The sequence below is a fragment of the Asparagus officinalis genome, chromosome 5 (genome assembly GCF_001876935.1).
Source record: "Asparagus officinalis chromosome 5, Aspof.V1, whole genome shotgun sequence".
NCBI classification, from domain to species: Eukaryota; Viridiplantae; Streptophyta; class Magnoliopsida; order Asparagales; family Asparagaceae; genus Asparagus; species Asparagus officinalis.
The window spans coordinates 127344774-127363375 of record NC_033798.1 but is presented as its reverse complement, the minus strand read 5'-3'; the positions used below and the strand labels follow the sequence as shown (position 1 = coordinate 127363375).

The following is an 18602-nucleotide window of genomic DNA, read 5'->3' as shown; positions in this document are numbered from 1 at the left end:
AAAATGTTACTGAATATTAGATGTAGAAATGAAAACCTTATTCCTGACAAAGCTTACATAAATTTTTTTTAGAGAAAGCTTACATAAAGAATTAAAATGATCTCAATCTAACAGACAAAGTAAATAAAATATATATTTTTTAATTTGGATGTTGGGTATAGTTTCTATAAAATTATAAGTCTGGTCCAAAGAGAAATTTGATCCAAAGATTCTCTTGCATGTGCATCAATCGAGGAGAAAAATCAAGGAAAGGTTAGAATCAATATTATGGTTTAAGTTTTCTTACCTCCAAAGTGGATTGATCCAAAATAGAAGAAGCGAATAGATAATAGAGAGAGATCAAGAACTAGAGATGATGAAAAGCCCAAGAATTGAAGATGACGATATTATTAGGGTATTTCATCACTATCAGGTCGCGTAAGAGAAAAAAAAATATCAAAATTAGAAGAAAAAACTTCAAGCCAACCCAAATCAAACTATGCTCACCTATATATATATATATATTATATATATAATTAAAAAAGTAGAGCGTGGTCGGCAGGATTCGAACCTGCGCGGGCAGAGCCCACATGATTTCTAGTCATGCCCGATAACCACTCCGGCACGACCACGTTGTTATGCGAAAACATAATTCTTCGTATTAGACGGACACCACATGAACTGTAGGTGACATCTTACCTATTAGAAGACGTGGCATAAATTTACGTGACATCTTACCCAGTATATGAAACGATTATCTGTAGTTCGGAAGGGTTAACTAGCAATAAACTAGTTTTTATGAAACCTATCTATATAAGCGATATTAACTGGCATAGTGGCATGGCACGTATATGAAACGATTAATTAAAAAAACAATATCCATGTAAAAATTAAAAAAATGAATTCCATTTACTATGTACGTACATATAAAAAGGGGAGAAGATCGAAAGCTGAAAAATATCCGTTTTGCATTTTCTAGGCCATTTAGTTTGCTGTAGAAGTGACTTTGCATCAAACGTTGCGTATTTTGTTGCGTAAGCTCAACTTTAAAATCTATTATTTGAACGTATGCATTTTGTGGGAATACATGACAACACAAATTCGGTGTCAGGATTGCAAAACAAATGCACTCGATATATAATTTTATCGCGTAAAAATTGCAGCCGTGGGTGATCCCCGTTAGGTGAAATATTTACATTTTCAGCTCTATTTCTATTGTTCGGTTGAGAGCAAAACAAATGTAAATATTCACCTGAATTTATCTTTCAATTGTTCGGTTGAGAGCATATTTCAATTAGATTGCAAAACAATTGAAAGATAAATTCAGGCGGAATATCTACTCCTCTATACAAATGGGAGAACTCAAGATTCACTATTCATGCCACAGTAAATGCTATAGTAATATTTACTGTAGCACATGAAAATGGACACCGCAGTTTTTTAGAAAAAATTTACTGTGGCACACGGGAACACTGCAGCAGAGGCCAGATGCTGCAGCGATTCAAAAAATCAAAAAAGACTGTAGCAGTTAAACCCGAAATTATTGTAGCGAGAAAAAAATATACCGTGCTTTGCAGAGTGTTCACAGTAGTTTACATTTGCAGCTCTATTTCCGGACGCGCAAACTACCCAACAACGATCGCAAGGCAACCGCACTCATGGATTGGTGCGCCGGTGGGTGCGACGTAAAGCGGGTGAACAACTTCCGCACTTCTTAAACTTCGCATGCGAGCAACGTTGTCAGTCACTGACTAAAGCCGGGCATAATATTCAATAAAACCCAGCCAAAATTCCGTACCCGGTTACATCCCCTCACGTCGGCACGTTAAACTCTTCGGACGTGGACCCCACCCGACAACGGACGAGGCGCTAGGCCGAATGAGGCGCCCATTCCACTGTTTAAAAATCCAGTCAAGACAAAATCCCGTCGCTTTCCGGTCCGTCATTAACGACCTTTAATTATCGTCATTACTTAATAATTCATGGTGGTAATCACGGCCGGATTCGGGACTCCAGCTGGCCTGTCTTCGCGGGGCCCAGCTGCGATGCGAACGGGTGGAGTAATGCGTGTAGCCCCTAAATTGTACAACATTTGCAAAGGGATCCGCCACGATAATCCACGACGAGCGAGGTCCAAATAAAACGGGTTTCAAAAGCTTAGCGTGATTCTATCAATACGAGGAATCTCAAAATTTTTCCTATATTTTTTATCCATAGTTTTTTAATCTCTGTTTTCTCAATATTATAATTTTATCTGCTTTGTCTAAACTCTTAAATTAAAATCACGACACTCTCTTTTTTTATAGAAAGAAGATTCGAGAACATGAATATAAGAGAGAAAATAGGGGGAAAAAAGGGAAAATATCGGCATTTGCTGCCTTCAAATATTTCTTAATCACTACACCTCAAATGTTTAATAATTTGACATAATCTAGTAAATATTTGCTTTTTTTGAAATAACTCTATAATTTAATTCAACATTGAGCTAAAAAAATAGGAAGAAAAGGGATTTCAAATGTCTTGGATGTTTAAAAAGCTTGAAAGATTTGAAGAAACTATGCAAATGTTAAATGATTCAATATTCTTTAACCTAGGTCTTTTGATTTTAGCGCGAAATTTTCCAGAGAGGGTGGGTTAACTAGAAGAAATTTGTAAAAAATTTAAAGAATTTGACGGCAAAATCATAGCTTGAAGCGCCTTTCCATATTATTCACGCCTTTTGGGGACCTGCAAGCAAAAATAGTATCCTAAAATAAATTCGTACAAGAGGAATCCCCGATTTTGAGGGGTAAGCAAGGGATTAAGCGTCCTAATACTAATTAATTATAGGAACACCAATAAGGGATTTAAGAAAGGAATTATATCTCTCCATTCAAATTAAATGCTGCTCCTCCTATCGAGGTCCAGCAGCAGCAGCCTCTGCTTCCGCCGCCTCAAAAATTCGAAAAATTCGGAGAGCATGCGGATCGCCGACGTCCTCAGCGCTCGCACCGACGACGACGACGAAGACCACGGCGAGGAAGTAACCGATGATAGCAAGAGGAAAAGGGGAGGTTTTGACTCGTCGTCTTTGTCTTCCTCTGCTCGATCCCTCGTACCTCGATGGTTTTCGAAGAGCTACTCGTTTAAGATTATGAGGAGGAATAAGAAAGCGGGTCCGGATTCGGGTACGGGTTCACGTCGATTGGATCCTCCGGCGAGCTCCGGTGAAGCCGCGGTTGATCCGCCTCCGGGTCTTATGAGCTCAGAGGTCTCAGTTGATCCCGGTAATTTTTTTTTTTAATTCTGTTGAAGATTTAAAGTTTTGATTTTGGTGGAACTGATACCATCAAAGTGTTGGTGTCTGTAGTAGGATTAGGGAAATTAGTAATAAAAAGTTGCCAAATCCCGTTCTTGACTAATAATTGAAAAGTTTAAATCCCTTCATACTTGTGTCCCTTTGATTTCATGTTGAACTTTTCAATTCGGGTCCATTTCAATCAAGCTTGAATGCTTATTGTGGACGCATCGCATTTATTCTTACCCTTCAATGTGAAAAAATGATGATTTTATCTTTTTGCGGGTCTCTGTTTTATTGTGTACTCGCAGTTTCTATTTTTGGATGAATGTTATACTAATCCATGTCTCACTTTACCGAATTTGTCTACAGTTTGAGAGTAACAATGCACTTCATAAAGTCTAGAAGTGAAATATATGACATGCCTATTGGAATAAGAGATTAAGATAAGGTTTGGTGCCTATGAGGATGGCTTTGTTAAATATATATATATTTTTGAGCTCTGCCGCATGGACCCAAAATATGGGACCAACATGGGGACATGTGACGTATCCCCCTCCTATTGCATAATGATGACCAGCTCATTATGCAATAGGAGCGGATACCTCACCTGTCCTCCCTGATGGTCCCATATTTTGGGTTCTTGGAGAATTTTTCTTTTTTTACCAACAATTTCAGTGCCATAATGATATTTCGGTATTTCTCATAACATGATTTATCATCATCTTATTCACAAATGGTGTCACACCGTAGCCCATTGATACTTGTGAAAGAAAACCAAACATTTGGTTGTAGCAATAAATGTTTTCTAGTATTTTCTTGCATTCTAATGGAAGCTTATTTCTCCAGGAAGGAAGCACGAGGATCTCTCTCTTACCGTTGGAATGGGACTAGGTATGGCTTTCCTCTTAGCCAAGAGCGCAGCTGAGTTCAATAAAATGAGAGAGCTGCGAGCAGAGATGGAAATGTTGCTTAAAGAAATAAAAAGCGAAGTTCAAAGTAAAGATGCCACTGCTAGCGCTTCAGAGTCGAACAATAACATTTTATTTTCACCCCCTCATCGTCGCGAGGACATAAGTACAAGCAAGAGCATTTCCGTGCTTAGTAGCAGCAGTGAGTACTTTGCTCTGCAAGGGGTTAAATGTGATGTTGATTCTGATACAGACTCAAAGCATTCGATAGATTTTGCAAATACGGGAAGCCTGAGGATCGATGAAATGGAAGCAGAACTAGAGGTTGAATTAGAACGCTTGCAAACCAACTTGGAAGGAGAATGCTCATCAGGAATTCAACATAGGATGGAGGTATGCCTCCTCAAAGAGTTTTATTTTAGTGATGCAAGTATATGCTTGTTCTATGGAATTCTTAAAATTTTTTATATATGCCCATGTTAAATTGCCTAGATATGAGATAGCCTAGCTTCTTATTGTATTCATATCCATGTAGAGGCAATCCATTTCTTCGTGCAACAGCTTCATCAGCTTTTATCCTTTCACAATCAACAATTATATCATCTTTTCTGTTTGTTATGCTTAAAATGATCGAGTCGAAAATGCTGTACGAAATGAAATGTCACAATATTTTTTTTATATATGCCCTAGTGATGGAAAACAAATAGTCATTTCTTGTTCTACTGGTCTGAATGACGTGCTTCTTTGAACGATTCTAGGTTTAACGGTTCCAAAATAAATGAAAGAGGTGGGTAGAACTAAAACGGGATCCTTGCCTAAAAAGGGGATATGGCGAAAGTGGTAGACGCTACGGACTTGAAAATCGGGTATTAATTCTTATAGCTGCTCACACCGATAATTATCTCTTACTCTGGGGGTGGGGCTGGGGGGGGAGGGTGGGGGGGGCGGGGGGGGGGGGGGGGGGGGGGGGGTTAGCCTTCTCGGACTAGGTTAGGCCTCAGCTTTTGAACTGATATCTTCACTTCACTTACTCAATTCTTATTCATCTTATCAAGAAAATACATTTAAGAAGCCTTTTTTTTTAATTTGATTGATTTCTGAATTAGGTCCTCGGCACCCTGTACATCCTTCTAAACTTCTAATTCATGGATATGATTGAATGCAGTCAGTTTACCTGGTTGAGTCATCAACTAATTGACTATAGTAAGCATAATCGGTCACTCTTTACACATTTCTGTCAACAAAAGCTCTTGAATGACGGACATAATTATCCAATAAATTCCTTCTTTGTGCAAACAGTCGTTGTGCAAGCAATTGCACCTAGTGCACGTCACCTTGAACCCTCTATGCATTTGTGTTGAAATATTCACACATGAATATAGCTCATGTTGGAAGGGAATAAATTGGTGGACTTGAATATGAAGTAGGAACTAAAACCACTTAATAGTGTTAGCACCAGATCACTATCTGAGAGGGAGTGGTTTCTTTTTCTCTGAGAAGGGGCACATATGGGTACTTCATCTTTCTTATTTTCTTCACCTTGACTTAGGCTCGACAAGCCCCTATACTATTTTAGTTTATGCAATACTATTAATTCTTACATCTCACTGTTGTAATTGGCTTGTCACCAAATATACCTACTGAATTATGTCGGCTTTCGTTACAATAAAAACATACATTTGAAAGGTACTCATCCATTTTTAAAGACCAGGTGGAATGCACGTGCAATGCACGAGGTTAAATATTATAATTGTTGATTTTTAGTTTATGTATTTACTATAACATAATTGCAAAAAAGTTTATGATTGTCATAATATATTAAAAAGTTTTAGATATTTCAATATATAAAATCTTGTTGGTTTCAACATTTTACCTTCCACATAATTAGTGATGTTTAAAGTCTTAAAATATTAATGATCTAAGAGCAATTTAATGATTTGGAATTCTAATTTTAAAACATTAATGATGTAAGCACCAATATCTAAAAAACTATTATTATTAATGAAAAAAATAAATCTTGAATTCATCAACATAAAAATGATAGGTTTATCTGGTCATAGAGGATTTTGTTTAATTATAAAGAAATCACTCGCACCTATTGTCTACTTCCACTTTTTATTATCTGGCGACCGAGTATTATAGATAGTCAAATTTTTTTTTTTTAGAATTTTCAAAGTTAGAATGTGCAAATTCAATCAAGAAAGAAAATATAAATTATGTGATCAATTCCAAAATCTGATATTATAATCTTCCTACATCTTCTCAACTAATTAAATAATTTATCAAAATGATTACTTTCTAATTTAGAAAATTATAAAATATAATCTAAGAATGATTTAAACATAATTTGTACACATATGGATTGTATTTTAACAAAATAATTTAGATCTATCCAATATTGAATAATATCCAAATATTTAGGTTAAAGAGTTAAAAGAATCTAATAACACTCATATCCAAACTATATGTTTCATAAAGGTGAGACATATAAAATGAACAACTTAATCTCATATCCAAACTATATGTTTCATAAAGGTGAGACATATAAAATGAACAACTTAATTTATTTTGTTAAATAATTTATTACAAATCATAAAAGATAAGGAGAACCATAAGGATCACATAGTCATCCTATATAAAGATTAAATTTCTCTCTGCGAAGTTTGTAGCAAAAGATTTTCAGAGATACTGATAGACTTGCTATAAAATCCACTGTTATATGATGTCATATGTGTCTTAAATTGTGCTTTGTTAAGGGTTAATTTTAGAAAACTTCCCCTTAGCTATGGGAAAAATATTTAAAAAATCCTCCCCCAACCTCAACTACTTGAAATGAGTAAATCTTTGTTCGTCAAATTTGGGGTGTTATAGCTCATCTATCTGAACTTCAAAATTTTGATTTAACCCTATAAACTTTTCTCAAATAACCCCTCAAAACTATTATTATTGAGTCGAATTCATTATGTAATAAGTACCTGACTTGGAAAGACCAAAATATCCCTCGACCATAAAAGAATTAGCTTGGTTTTTGCTAGATGATAGAAAAAGTGAAGATTTAGAGGTAAAAATAACTGTAAATTGGTCATAATCTTTTTATTATCGGGTGAGTTTTTTTTTAACTAAACTGCCTTTGTTTGACAAGGCATTTTGACAAAATCACATATTAAAGTATTTTACACTAAGGGGGTTTGTTAAGAGATGTGTAAAAGACTATGAGAGTTTTTATAAGACACGTTAAGTCGAATGGTGTTTTCTAAAAGCGCACCAAAGTGGAGAGGGGTTATCTACAATATCTCTATAGTTAGGGTGCTCTGTCAAATTAAATTAGTTGAGTGGTTTTTTAAGACATTCCCCATATTTGAGAGAGTTTTCAAAAAATTAACTATTTTTTAAATTTATCTTATGTCCCTCAAATGTTTTATAATTCAATATTGCTCCCTAATTATAAGCAATTTTAAAAATTTAAGGGGATAATGTAGAATTATTGGAGATTTAAAATCAAGGAAACGATATTTAAATTACCTTTAAATATTGCTCTTATACGCAATATATGAAATATCGGCCGATATATCGCTATACCGACTGATATAAAAGGTTAAATACTTTATCTTGATAATATCTATGGTTTTATATTGTTTTCTTTTATTTGGGGATTTTTTCTCATATATAGATCATTATCGAAAATATTGGTTGGTATAAAAAATCAAGTTATTTTTTATTTGATTGTTGGCTTGATACTGGGTCGTGTTTGGAAACCAAAACTAAAGCACAAGTAACAAAAATCACAATTCATATCCCAAATCTCTCCATTCTCAACTCTCCCAAATCTTAAGCATATATATTAATGCAAATTCTTATGTTAAAAATTCATCAATATCTGAGATTATAGATTACAATGTTATATTATGTATGAGCATTATCTCATATGACACCCCGATATTTTTTACATAACCCAATTATTGCAATCCAATATCAAGGATTTTATTTGTCCAGCATTTATACGATGCTCAACACTTTGTAGTAGTCCTTTGAAAGTCTCTTCTAATGTTTTCTAAGCAAAATATATAAATTCAGAAATAATTCAAAATTTTAAGATTATTCAAAGTATGATGCTTTAATTTTCCCATATTTCTTCTAGTATATAAATATAAGCTAAGCCTCTGGCCTCATATTATATGATGAATATTATTTATCAAAGGGATCACATACTGTTTCTTGTGGTTAACAAAGGCTTTAAATCCTTATTGGCTTAATTAAATTAAATACCTTACAGTTAATAAAAGTTTCAATTACATACATCCACTTGTATCTTGTTGCACTTAAATATCCTAATGCTTTTTAAAATTGCATGTCTGTACCTTCTATATGCAAGAATATTATTTGTAACTTTCCTATATGAATATAATGGTGTAATTTTAGGATATTTCTATATTTTCTACTCTTTTCTTTAATAATTTATTAACATGCAATTATCTATTAATATATTATTAGACATTACTAATAATTAATATGAGAGTTTTACAATAGTTTTAGGGACCATGTTAGACAAACTTAAAGTGACATATAATATGATTAATTAACAATAATAATTATTTTAGTTTAGTTAGGATTAAAATATAATATTTAAAAAATAGGGGTAACATAATCCATAGAAAGTTTTTCTACAACTTTCTTTTTTAAAGGGAGTATGATTCTAAGCGAAGTATGTAATTTTATTTATAATTCAAAATCTTGAAACTTATTCAAAATATGATGCTTAAATTTTTCACATTTTCTGTACTATATAAATATAAGCTAACCCTCTGGCCTCATATTATATGATGAATATTATTTATCAAAGGGATCACATACTATTGTTTGTTGTAGACTGTCTAAAAATTACTGCAGATAGCTGATCCTCATCAGTGTGAAGATGTAGAAGAAAGATGGTGGGCTCCAGAATCTTCATTTCTTCGAGAACCAAATATAAGAATTATAAGCTAACGATCATTGCAGAACTTGAGAAAATAGATTACAATTGACGATCTCTTCAATGCTAAACGCGAAGGTCGACCTTCGTGTTTCTAATTCTAAACACGAAGGTTATTCTCGCGTTTCAACAACAAAACGCGGAGGTCATTCCCGCATTTCAACGACAAAACACGGAACTTATCACTGCGTTTCAAACTCAAAACGTGGAGCTCACCTCCGCGTGTCATGTGCTAGACGCGGAGCTCATTTCAGAACGCGAACCTTGCGTTTGACCATTTCAAACACGTTTTAAACGGTTCCAAAACCGTTTTCCACGAGATTACCTGATTATTGCAATCAAATATCATGGATTTTATTTGTCAAGCATTTATATAATGCTCAACACTTTGTAGTAGTCCTTCGAAAGCCTCTTCTAAAGTTTTCTAAGTAAAATATATAAATTGAGAAATAATTCAAAATCTTAAGATTATTCAAGATATGATATTTCAATTTTCCCACATCTCCTCTAATATATAAATACAAGCTAACCCTCTGGTCTCATATTATATGATGAATATTATTTATCAAAGGGATCACATACTGTTTCTTGTGGTTAACAAAGGCTTTAAATCCTTATTGGCTTAATTAAATTAAATACCTTACAGTTAATAAAAGTTTCAATTACATACATCCACTTGTATCTTGTTGCACTTAAATATCCTAATGCTTTTTAAAATTGCATGTCTGTACCTTCTATATGCAAGAATATTATTTGTAACTTTCCTATATGAATATAATGGTGTAATTTTAGGATATTTCTATATTTTCTACTCTTTTCTTTAATAATTTATTAACATGCAATTATCTATTAATATATTATTAGACATTACTAATAATTAATATGAGAGTTTTACAATAGTTTTAGGGACCATGTTAGACAAACTTAAAGTGACATATAATATGATTAATTAACAATAATAATTATTTTAGTTTAGTTAGGATTAAAATATAATATTTAAAAAATAGGGGTAACATAATCCATAGAAAGTTTTTCTACAACTTTCTTTTTTAAAGGGAGTATGATTCTAAGCGAAGTATGTAATTTTATTTATAATTCAAAATCTTGAAACTTATTCAAAATATGATGCTTAAATTTTTCACATTTTCTGTACTATATAAATATAAGCTAACCCTCTGGCCTCATATTATATGATGAATATTATTTATCAAAGGGATCACATACTATTGTTTGTTGTAGACTGTCTAAAAATTACTGCAGATAGCTGATCCTCATCAGTGTGAAGATGTAGAAGAAAGATGGTGGGCTCCAGAATCTTCATTTCTTCGAGAACCAAATATAAGAATTATAAGCTAACGATCATTGCAGAACTTGAGAAAATAGATTACAATTGACGATCTCTTCAATGCTAAACGCGAAGGTCGACCTTCGTGTTTCTAATTCTAAACACGAAGGTTATTCTCGCGTTTCAACAACAAAACGCGGAGGTCATTCCCGCATTTCAACGACAAAACACGGAACTTATCACTGCGTTTCAAACTCAAAACGTGGAGCTCACCTCCGCGTGTCATGTGCTAGACGCGGAGCTCATTTCAGAACGCGAACCTTGCGTTTGACCATTTCAAACACGTTTTAAACGGTTCCAAAACCGTTTTCCACGAGATTAGGACATTAAACCCCCATTGTGACATGATTTAAGGGGTGGTTACACCCCATTAAGGAGCAATTTAAGGGGGTCAGTTACACCCTATTAAGGAGCAATTTAAGGGGTTGGTTACACCCCATTAAAGAGCAATTTAAGGGGTCGGTTACACCCCTTAAAGCCCTATGAATAGCGGGTTTCACAGCTGGAAAAAGGGTCGGCAACATTGAGGAACCATTGGTGCATTTTGTGAAAGCTTTTGTTGGAGCTTTGGAGTTTTTTGGCCTTGGCTTTTGAACCATTCTCGGTTGAAGAACTGAATATCAGTTTGTCCTCTTATTCCAATTAAAAGGGATTAATTTCCTTTCTGAAATTAACTCTTTTATAGAGTTCTCAAACTCCTCCAAAGTTCTTAAACACCATGCATTTCGAGATTCCCATTTCGAGATTCCCTGGGTCTTGCTCATTTGTACCCGGTTCCAAATTGCACGATGTGGCATCGTGAAAGTCCTAATGCTGAAGTACTCGTCTAAAAACGTGTAAAATCCAACGGAACATGCTTCTGTTCCATAATCAAACCAAACCATTTTCCTAATTGTAAACCTGTGTTTTTTTTAGAAACCTTTCAGTCTTGGAATTGATACATGGGCATGACACAGTATCTACCATGCACGTTTCGGACGTAAATTAAGATGTCTAAATTTTGCTCTCGGATTATTGTAGGCTCTCTTTTTTCTGTTGACAGCGTCCTAATCTTTCGCCTAACAATCACAGGTTGATCGTGAGGACAATGACCCTTCATACGAAAGCTTCAGCGTCGGTTGCGAGGAAGAAGAGAACGAACCCAGAGACGACGATATCTACGAATACAATGGGGTTTCTCCACGTGAACTGGAGAGGAAATTGCACGAGCTTTTGGAAACAAGGCAGCAAGAAAGGATAGAAGAGCTGGAGTCTGCGTTAGAAAATGCTGAACAAAAGTTAAGGGAGAAAGAAATGGAGCTGGAATGGTGGAAGGAGACTCAGTGGCTTGCTTCACTAAACAAGGAGAGAACATTCATTTAGTGGGAATCAAGACTCGAAGAAATCATCACAGGTGAAGCATGCAAGGGTCCAAACAAGTCGTATTTATTGTAGAGTTATAGTTGAGTGTTTTGGCACCAAAATGATCTTCTGAAACATTGGGTTTTTTTTTTTACCCCGACTCAATTGACTAGGGGAGAAATTTTTGTATATAGAGAAACATGATTATTGAATAATTATATAGTCCTTTTTCCATATAAGTGATCGCCTTTAAAATAGAGTCATTATGTAGGAACCATATTTCAATCTTAATTTATACATAAATCACCTTTAAAGGGATTTTTTTTCTTTTTTGCAATCACCCATCTGAATCCACTTTTCAATTAACTTTTTTGGTAATTAATCCCACATTATACCTCCACTAAGGATCATATCTCTAATATACTTGGTGTTTGATAACTAATTATTACAGCCAACCAAAAAAAGCATCTCGACTTAAGAGTGAGTCCACGCAGTTGATTGCAACAAAAAAAAAATCTCTTAATTGTGGTCTATACATAAATTGACAATCATATATGATTTTTATAAAATTTTCATATTTTAATTAAAAGTGATTTCTAAGGAGGAAAACCCTTATTGTATATTGTATATGTATATAATATGTATGAGCTGCATTCAGATTGACCTTCTCATGGAGCTCATACTACAGATATAGTAATCTTCTGCACCTAGCTAGGTCTTGTCGTATGTATATTTTTAGATTAACTATATTTTGATCATTTCGTCTTGCTCCTTATTTTACTCATCAATATAGCGGTTGAGTTATTTTGTAACAAAGTCTACCAAATATTCTTTCAAGTAACACTTGATATTGTTACTGTTACTTCGGTTACTTCCTGAAGAATTTTAATTCCTTAATTAATTGAGTCACTTCTCGGTAACCTTGATAGTATTTTTCCCGTGCTAAGCATTTGAAACCTGTCAAATTATTTTGGTGCATTTCTCTGACAAAATTTCAGCCTCATGCTGCGCTCTGCACGTAAGGTGTTTGTTATTGGGCTATAAGCCCAATATGTTCGTGTTGATCTCAAATTTAAGGTTTCGTTTCATCCCGCCTTCCTACGTGAAATTGGAAAATCCCGTACTTTTCTTTTTCAAATCTCAAAATTAAAAATCTCATACTTAAGTAATGGATTTGATGCCTCATATTTCCTCATGGACACCTACACATATCTTATACTGTGTAGCGTCCATATGCGCATTTGGGAGGTGAATATCCAAAGCGTCAACCATCTTAAAAAACAATCATTAATTATTACTTAGAGGATGGCTAAAATAATTTCAATGGGAAAATGAGAGCATTCACATCCAAGGAAAGTTGGAAATTCATCTTATTTATTTATTTATTTTTATTATTTTCGAGAGCGCGAGAAAGGCTTGTCCACGAATAAGAGGTCCTAGGCTTTTGGGCCTCACTTTATAGTTGTACTAGATAATTTTTTTTGGAGTAGGAGTTCTATCAGAACCGACGCATGGTGTGGGTATTCTATGCGACAAATAGGAGAGCTGTGAGGCCAAACTATCCCCTGTTTTACTGAATGAGTGGTTCAGAATATCTCGTATGGTGCGGGGCGTTCAAATATGATTTCTACTCATTTTCTTGATATTTTCTTGTGAAAAGCTTTTCTTGATAGTTGACAATATAAATTACATGAAAAATGCAAATTGTGAATTAGGCATCCCTTAGCTGCTCATTAGAGGGTGAGATAATCTTGTTGGGGACGGGGGGAAAAAGGTGAAGAAGGAAGCAAATGGACAGTGATTCATTAACCTTAGACATGACGCAAACCTTCCAAGCATTGATAGATGACTAGCAACAAATTAATTCTCGGTCCCTTTTGCAATTATAATTTGAAGGACAGTGATTCACTACTGAAAAAGATTTAAAGCCGTCAAAGTTTTTTTATTACCCGCTAACCTTAAAAAATTGATGATGTTGGTGTCAAGATGTTATGAGAAGACATGTTTCCCTTTTGCAATTATAATTTGAAATCCAAAGGCAAATATAAAATATTTTCTCTTTGTCATGCTGATTTATAGGGGCTGTTTGGATAATTTGTGTAAAGTAAGGCATTTATAACACCAAATGGAAAGGAGGTTATCGACCTCATCACTTCATTGTTTGCTTTTACATTGTTTGGTTTGGGTTCCTTGTGAATCCTAAAATAATTGTAACACATTGTTTAGATTGAACAACGTAAACTTGAAAAGTGATAATAACGTGAACCCCATTCAAAAGTTTATTTTATTATAGTAATACATGTTAATATGATCACTACAAAAAAAAAAAAAATTCATTGACTACATATATATAGACAAGAAAATTTATTAAAACATAAATATATTCTTGGCCGAATATTCGTTAAGACGCACACAATCTCAATGAGGCTATAAAACAAGAAATAATCCCAAGAACTCAATTTATGTCTCTGAAGTAATATCGAAAACAAGAAAATACATAGCAATGAGTATGAAACTTCATTAAATAAATCCAAAGAGATCCACTATTAAACTCATTACGGAGAACACACGTATGCATTTAACTCCCGGATGAAACAGTAGCCTGTGATAGATCAATTCATAAGAAATAATAGAAAGAATGCTAGGTAGAGAGGGGTCTTTGCAGTACAATAATTAATATTCCTTGTTGAAGGCTTCCAATACTTGGCTCAACCGATGGATAATTTAACTTTTGCGAACAGTCCATGAAGATGAAGTCATATAAACATTAGCGACAACTTCACAAAAAAATCTTATTTTTATGCCTCCTCTTCCTCTTGTATTTCTTTTTTCCTTCCTTCAAAAAGCTCCAAAATACCTAGCTCCTTCAACTAGTTTCATTTTAGGGAGATTTGTGTCAATGCCTCAATATAAAAAGTAGTATGTGACCTGGCGCTTCCATCATTTCCTATTGTGGAGCAGACCCAAAAAATATCACTTCATGTAATTCAACCATTTATTCTCTGTCAACTAAGCACAGAGAGAGAAACAAACATAAAACCCGAAAACACCATCATTTCTTTCTCTCTCTTCTCTCCATATCTAAATCTTCATGGCTCTTTCTTCCTCCTCCTCTCTCCTAACCCATCTTCTTCCTTGATGTAGAACACACAGCAGACATGTTTATGTCAAAGTGAGACAGTCGCAAGCCCAAATGCGGGCCTGATCGAAGAAAATAACTTGTTTCGAAGAAACGGCCGTAACTTTCAAACCGTATGTCGGAATTGGACGGATTATATATGAAAATCGACTATCTCGACGAGACGGAGCCATCCAAACCCATCCCTTCGGATTGGGTTTGCGTTTTTCGTTTTGCCAAATTCCTTACAGTTTGAGAGATATTTGCATTTTTGCCTGTTTTTACTTTTTTTAATAATATTTTAGGAGTCTGTTTTGTTTAGGAAACAAATCCCGTTTGATCTCAGATTTGACCGGTGGACTTTCCTAATCATAAGGAGTCTTTTTAGGAGTTTTAGTATTTTAGGAATTCATTTACTATTTTTGGTAAAGTTTGAGTCATTGTAGGAATTAGAGTCCTTATAGGAGTCTTGTTTCTTTTTCTATTTAAGAAGAGTCTTGTAAGCCCTAGAGGCATAACTTTTTCATCAATAAAATTTCTCTTTTCAATATTTTTTTCGTGGATTCGAAGTTCTTCGTGGATTCGAATATCGTTCTTTGTGGATTCAGAGAACACCCTTGGTGGATTTCGAGGTTAACACTTCCGCGCTGCGTCATTCCTCCTCCTCTCTCTCTCTCTCTCTCTCTCTCTCTCTCTCTCTCTCTTCCTCCTTTTTCTCTCAGACACCGACTTCCCCCACTGCCACCACCGACATTGGGTGCACACTCCGGCCATGTTGTTCGTTCCTTTTTTCCCACTAATTTTGTCTGCCCCCCCCTACACACACACCAAAAAAAACCAAAGAAGCCCTAATTTGGTCAGCAATGACGAAACCATAGAATTCGTCAGAGTTGTCGTCGGAGGATCTGTCAAACAACAGATCAGTCACTAACACTGAAGGCGAAGAGGTGGAGAAGATGTGACAAAGAACAAGGCAGAGGAGGCGGTGCTGGAGGAGGACGAGGAGGAGCTCGAGGCCGTCACAAGTTCCATAAGACCTCTAAACTATCGATTTTTTAAAGAATTTTGTAATTTCTGTTTGAACATCATGGAAAGGTAAAAATCTACAGAAATATTAGCTAAATGTGGTTTTTTCGATAATTTTTTATGTTAAGTTCAAGTCCAAGGTAGAATATTAAGTCTAATGAGTTGGAAGTAAGTCCAAAGGTTTGTATGTTAAGTCTATTGAGTTGAATAATAAGTTTATTATATGTTAAGTCTAATGCATTTTATGTTAAGTCTATTGGCATGATGTTAATTCTAATTGATAGAATGTTAAGTCTATAGAGTTCAATATTAAATTTAATCGGTTAAATTTTAAGCCTGATTGGAAGATATTTTTTATCTAATAAAAAGCATGTTATTTATAAGGAAAATAATATTACTTCTACATTGTCCGATGTTAATTCTAATGGGAGGAATGTCAAGTCTAATCTGTTAAATATTAATTCTAATTAGAGAAATGTCAAGTCTAATAAGTTGAATGTTAAGTCTAATTGGAAGATTGTCAAGTCTAATATATCGAATGTTAAGTCTCGTTTGTCAACTCAAATTGGTTCGATGTTATGTCTAATGAGTTGGAAAGGAAGTCCAATAGCTTGTATGTTAAGTGTAATGGATTATATGTTAAGCCTAATTTGTTGAATGTTAAGTATAACTTGTTATATGTTAAAGTCTAATATATTGAATGTTAAGTCTCGTTTGTTAACTCAAATTGGTTCGATATTAAGTTTAATGAGTTGGAAATGAAGTCCAATGGCTTGTATGTTAAGTATAATAGATTATATGTTAAGGCTAATTTGTTGAATGTTAAGTGTAATTTATTATATGTTAAGTCTAATGGATTATATTCAACTCTATAGACTTAACATTCAACCAATTAGAATTAACATTATGTCAATTACACTTAACATTATGTCAATTACACTTAACATACAATGCATTAGACTTAAGACTTTACATATAATCCATTACACTTAACATTCAACAAATAAGACTTATTATTCAACCCAATAGACTTAACATACAAGCCCTTGGGCTTCACTTTCAACTCTATAGACTTAGCATTCATTCAATTAGAATTAACACCACGCTAATTAGATTTAACATATAACGCATTAGACTTAACATTTGATAAATTACACTTAACATTCAATAAATTAGACTTAACATATAATCCATTATATTTAATATTCAACATATTAGACTTATTATTCAACACATTAGACTTAGCATACAAGCCCTTGGACTTATTATTCAACCCAATAGACTTAACAAACAACCCCTTGGACTTCACTTCCAACTCATTAAACTTAATATTCTACATCGGACTTGAACTTAACATCAACAATCGTAAAAAAAAAAATCACATTTAGCCGGTATTTCTTTATCTTTCCGCGATGTTCAAATAGAAATTACAAATTTCTTTTAAAAAATCAATAGTTTAGAGGTCTTATGGAACTTACGACGGCCTCGAGCTCCTCCTATTCCTCCACCGGCACTGCCTCCTCCGCCTCGTTCTTCACCACCTCTTCGCCTTTAGTGTTGGGAACCGATCTGTTGTTTGACGGATCCTCCGACGACAACTCCGACGAATTCGAGGGTTTCGACATTGCCGGCCAAATTAGAACTTTTTTGGTTTTCAGGTAGAAAAGGAAGAGAAAGCGGGGAAATTTAGTAAAAAAATTAGTGGGAGAAAAGAAGCGAACAACATAGCCGGAGCGTGCACCCAAGGTCGATGGTGGCAGAGGGGGATGTCAGTGTTTGAGAGATTAAGGGGGAAGAGAGAGAGAGGAGGAAGGAGATGAGCTAGGAGAGAGGAGGAGAGGAGAGGAGAGGAGGAAGGAGCCATAGAGATTTAGATCTGAAGAGAAGAGAGATGAAGAAATGAAGGTATTTTTGGGTTTTATGTTTGTTTCTTTCTCTGTGTGCTTAGTTGGCAGAGAATAAAGGGCTGAATCACATGAAGTGATATTTTTTGGGTCTGATCCACAATGGAAAAGGTGAAAGGGGCAAATCATATGCTACTCTTTATATTAGGGCCTTGACACAAATTTCCCTTCATTTTTAATGCGTGCTTGTAATCTGCTCCAAAGAGTTTCAATGATAAGCAAGGTTGTCCAAACTGTCCGGCCCGGCCTAGTGAAAATCCGGGCCAGGCAAAATGTCGATATTTTATATTTTTTTGCTAAAATTTATTTTAAATTTTAGATTAATCTTATTATATTTATGTAAGTATGTATTAGTATATACTTATATATTAGTATATAGCTATATATTATATGTAAGTATATATAAGTATACATTAATGATCAAATCATACTATAATTATATATAGTATACATAAGCCGGGCCGGCCCAGGTCAAGCTTCACCGCCTCGGTCTGGACACGGGCCCGGAGCCCACCCTGCCCTGAATTTTCGGGCTTTACCCGGCCCGGGCTGGGTTCGGACCGTGCGGGGTCTGAGCCTAATGCCTATTTGGACACCTCTAATGAGAAGCTCCAATTTTGTACATGAATTTCAAATTAAAAACAAATCTTGAAAACATAATGTTTGAGTCAAAAGTTGGTTTTGTCATGGAATTTATTATATCTTCGGTCGATTACAATAAATTCAAAAAAA

The 18602-nt window shown here is 34.6% G+C and overlaps 1 protein-coding gene and 1 non-coding gene across 2 annotated transcripts; one reads left to right on the top strand and one right to left on the bottom strand.

Moving 5' to 3' along the window:
- On the bottom strand, positions 530 to 611 carry TRNAS-AGA. The gene has a single exon. It is a non-coding gene; the product is annotated as a tRNA-Ser (tRNA).
- LOC109841227 (protein POLAR LOCALIZATION DURING ASYMMETRIC DIVISION AND REDISTRIBUTION-like) lies at positions 2868 to 12079 on the top strand. The gene is made up of 3 exons (XM_020410133.1): positions 2868 to 3245; positions 4106 to 4560; positions 11553 to 12079. Exons 1-3 carry the CDS (start codon positions 2939 to 2941, stop codon positions 11841 to 11843), a joined length of 1053 nt encoding a protein of 350 aa, XP_020265722.1. The 5' UTR covers positions 2868 to 2938; the 3' UTR covers positions 11844 to 12079.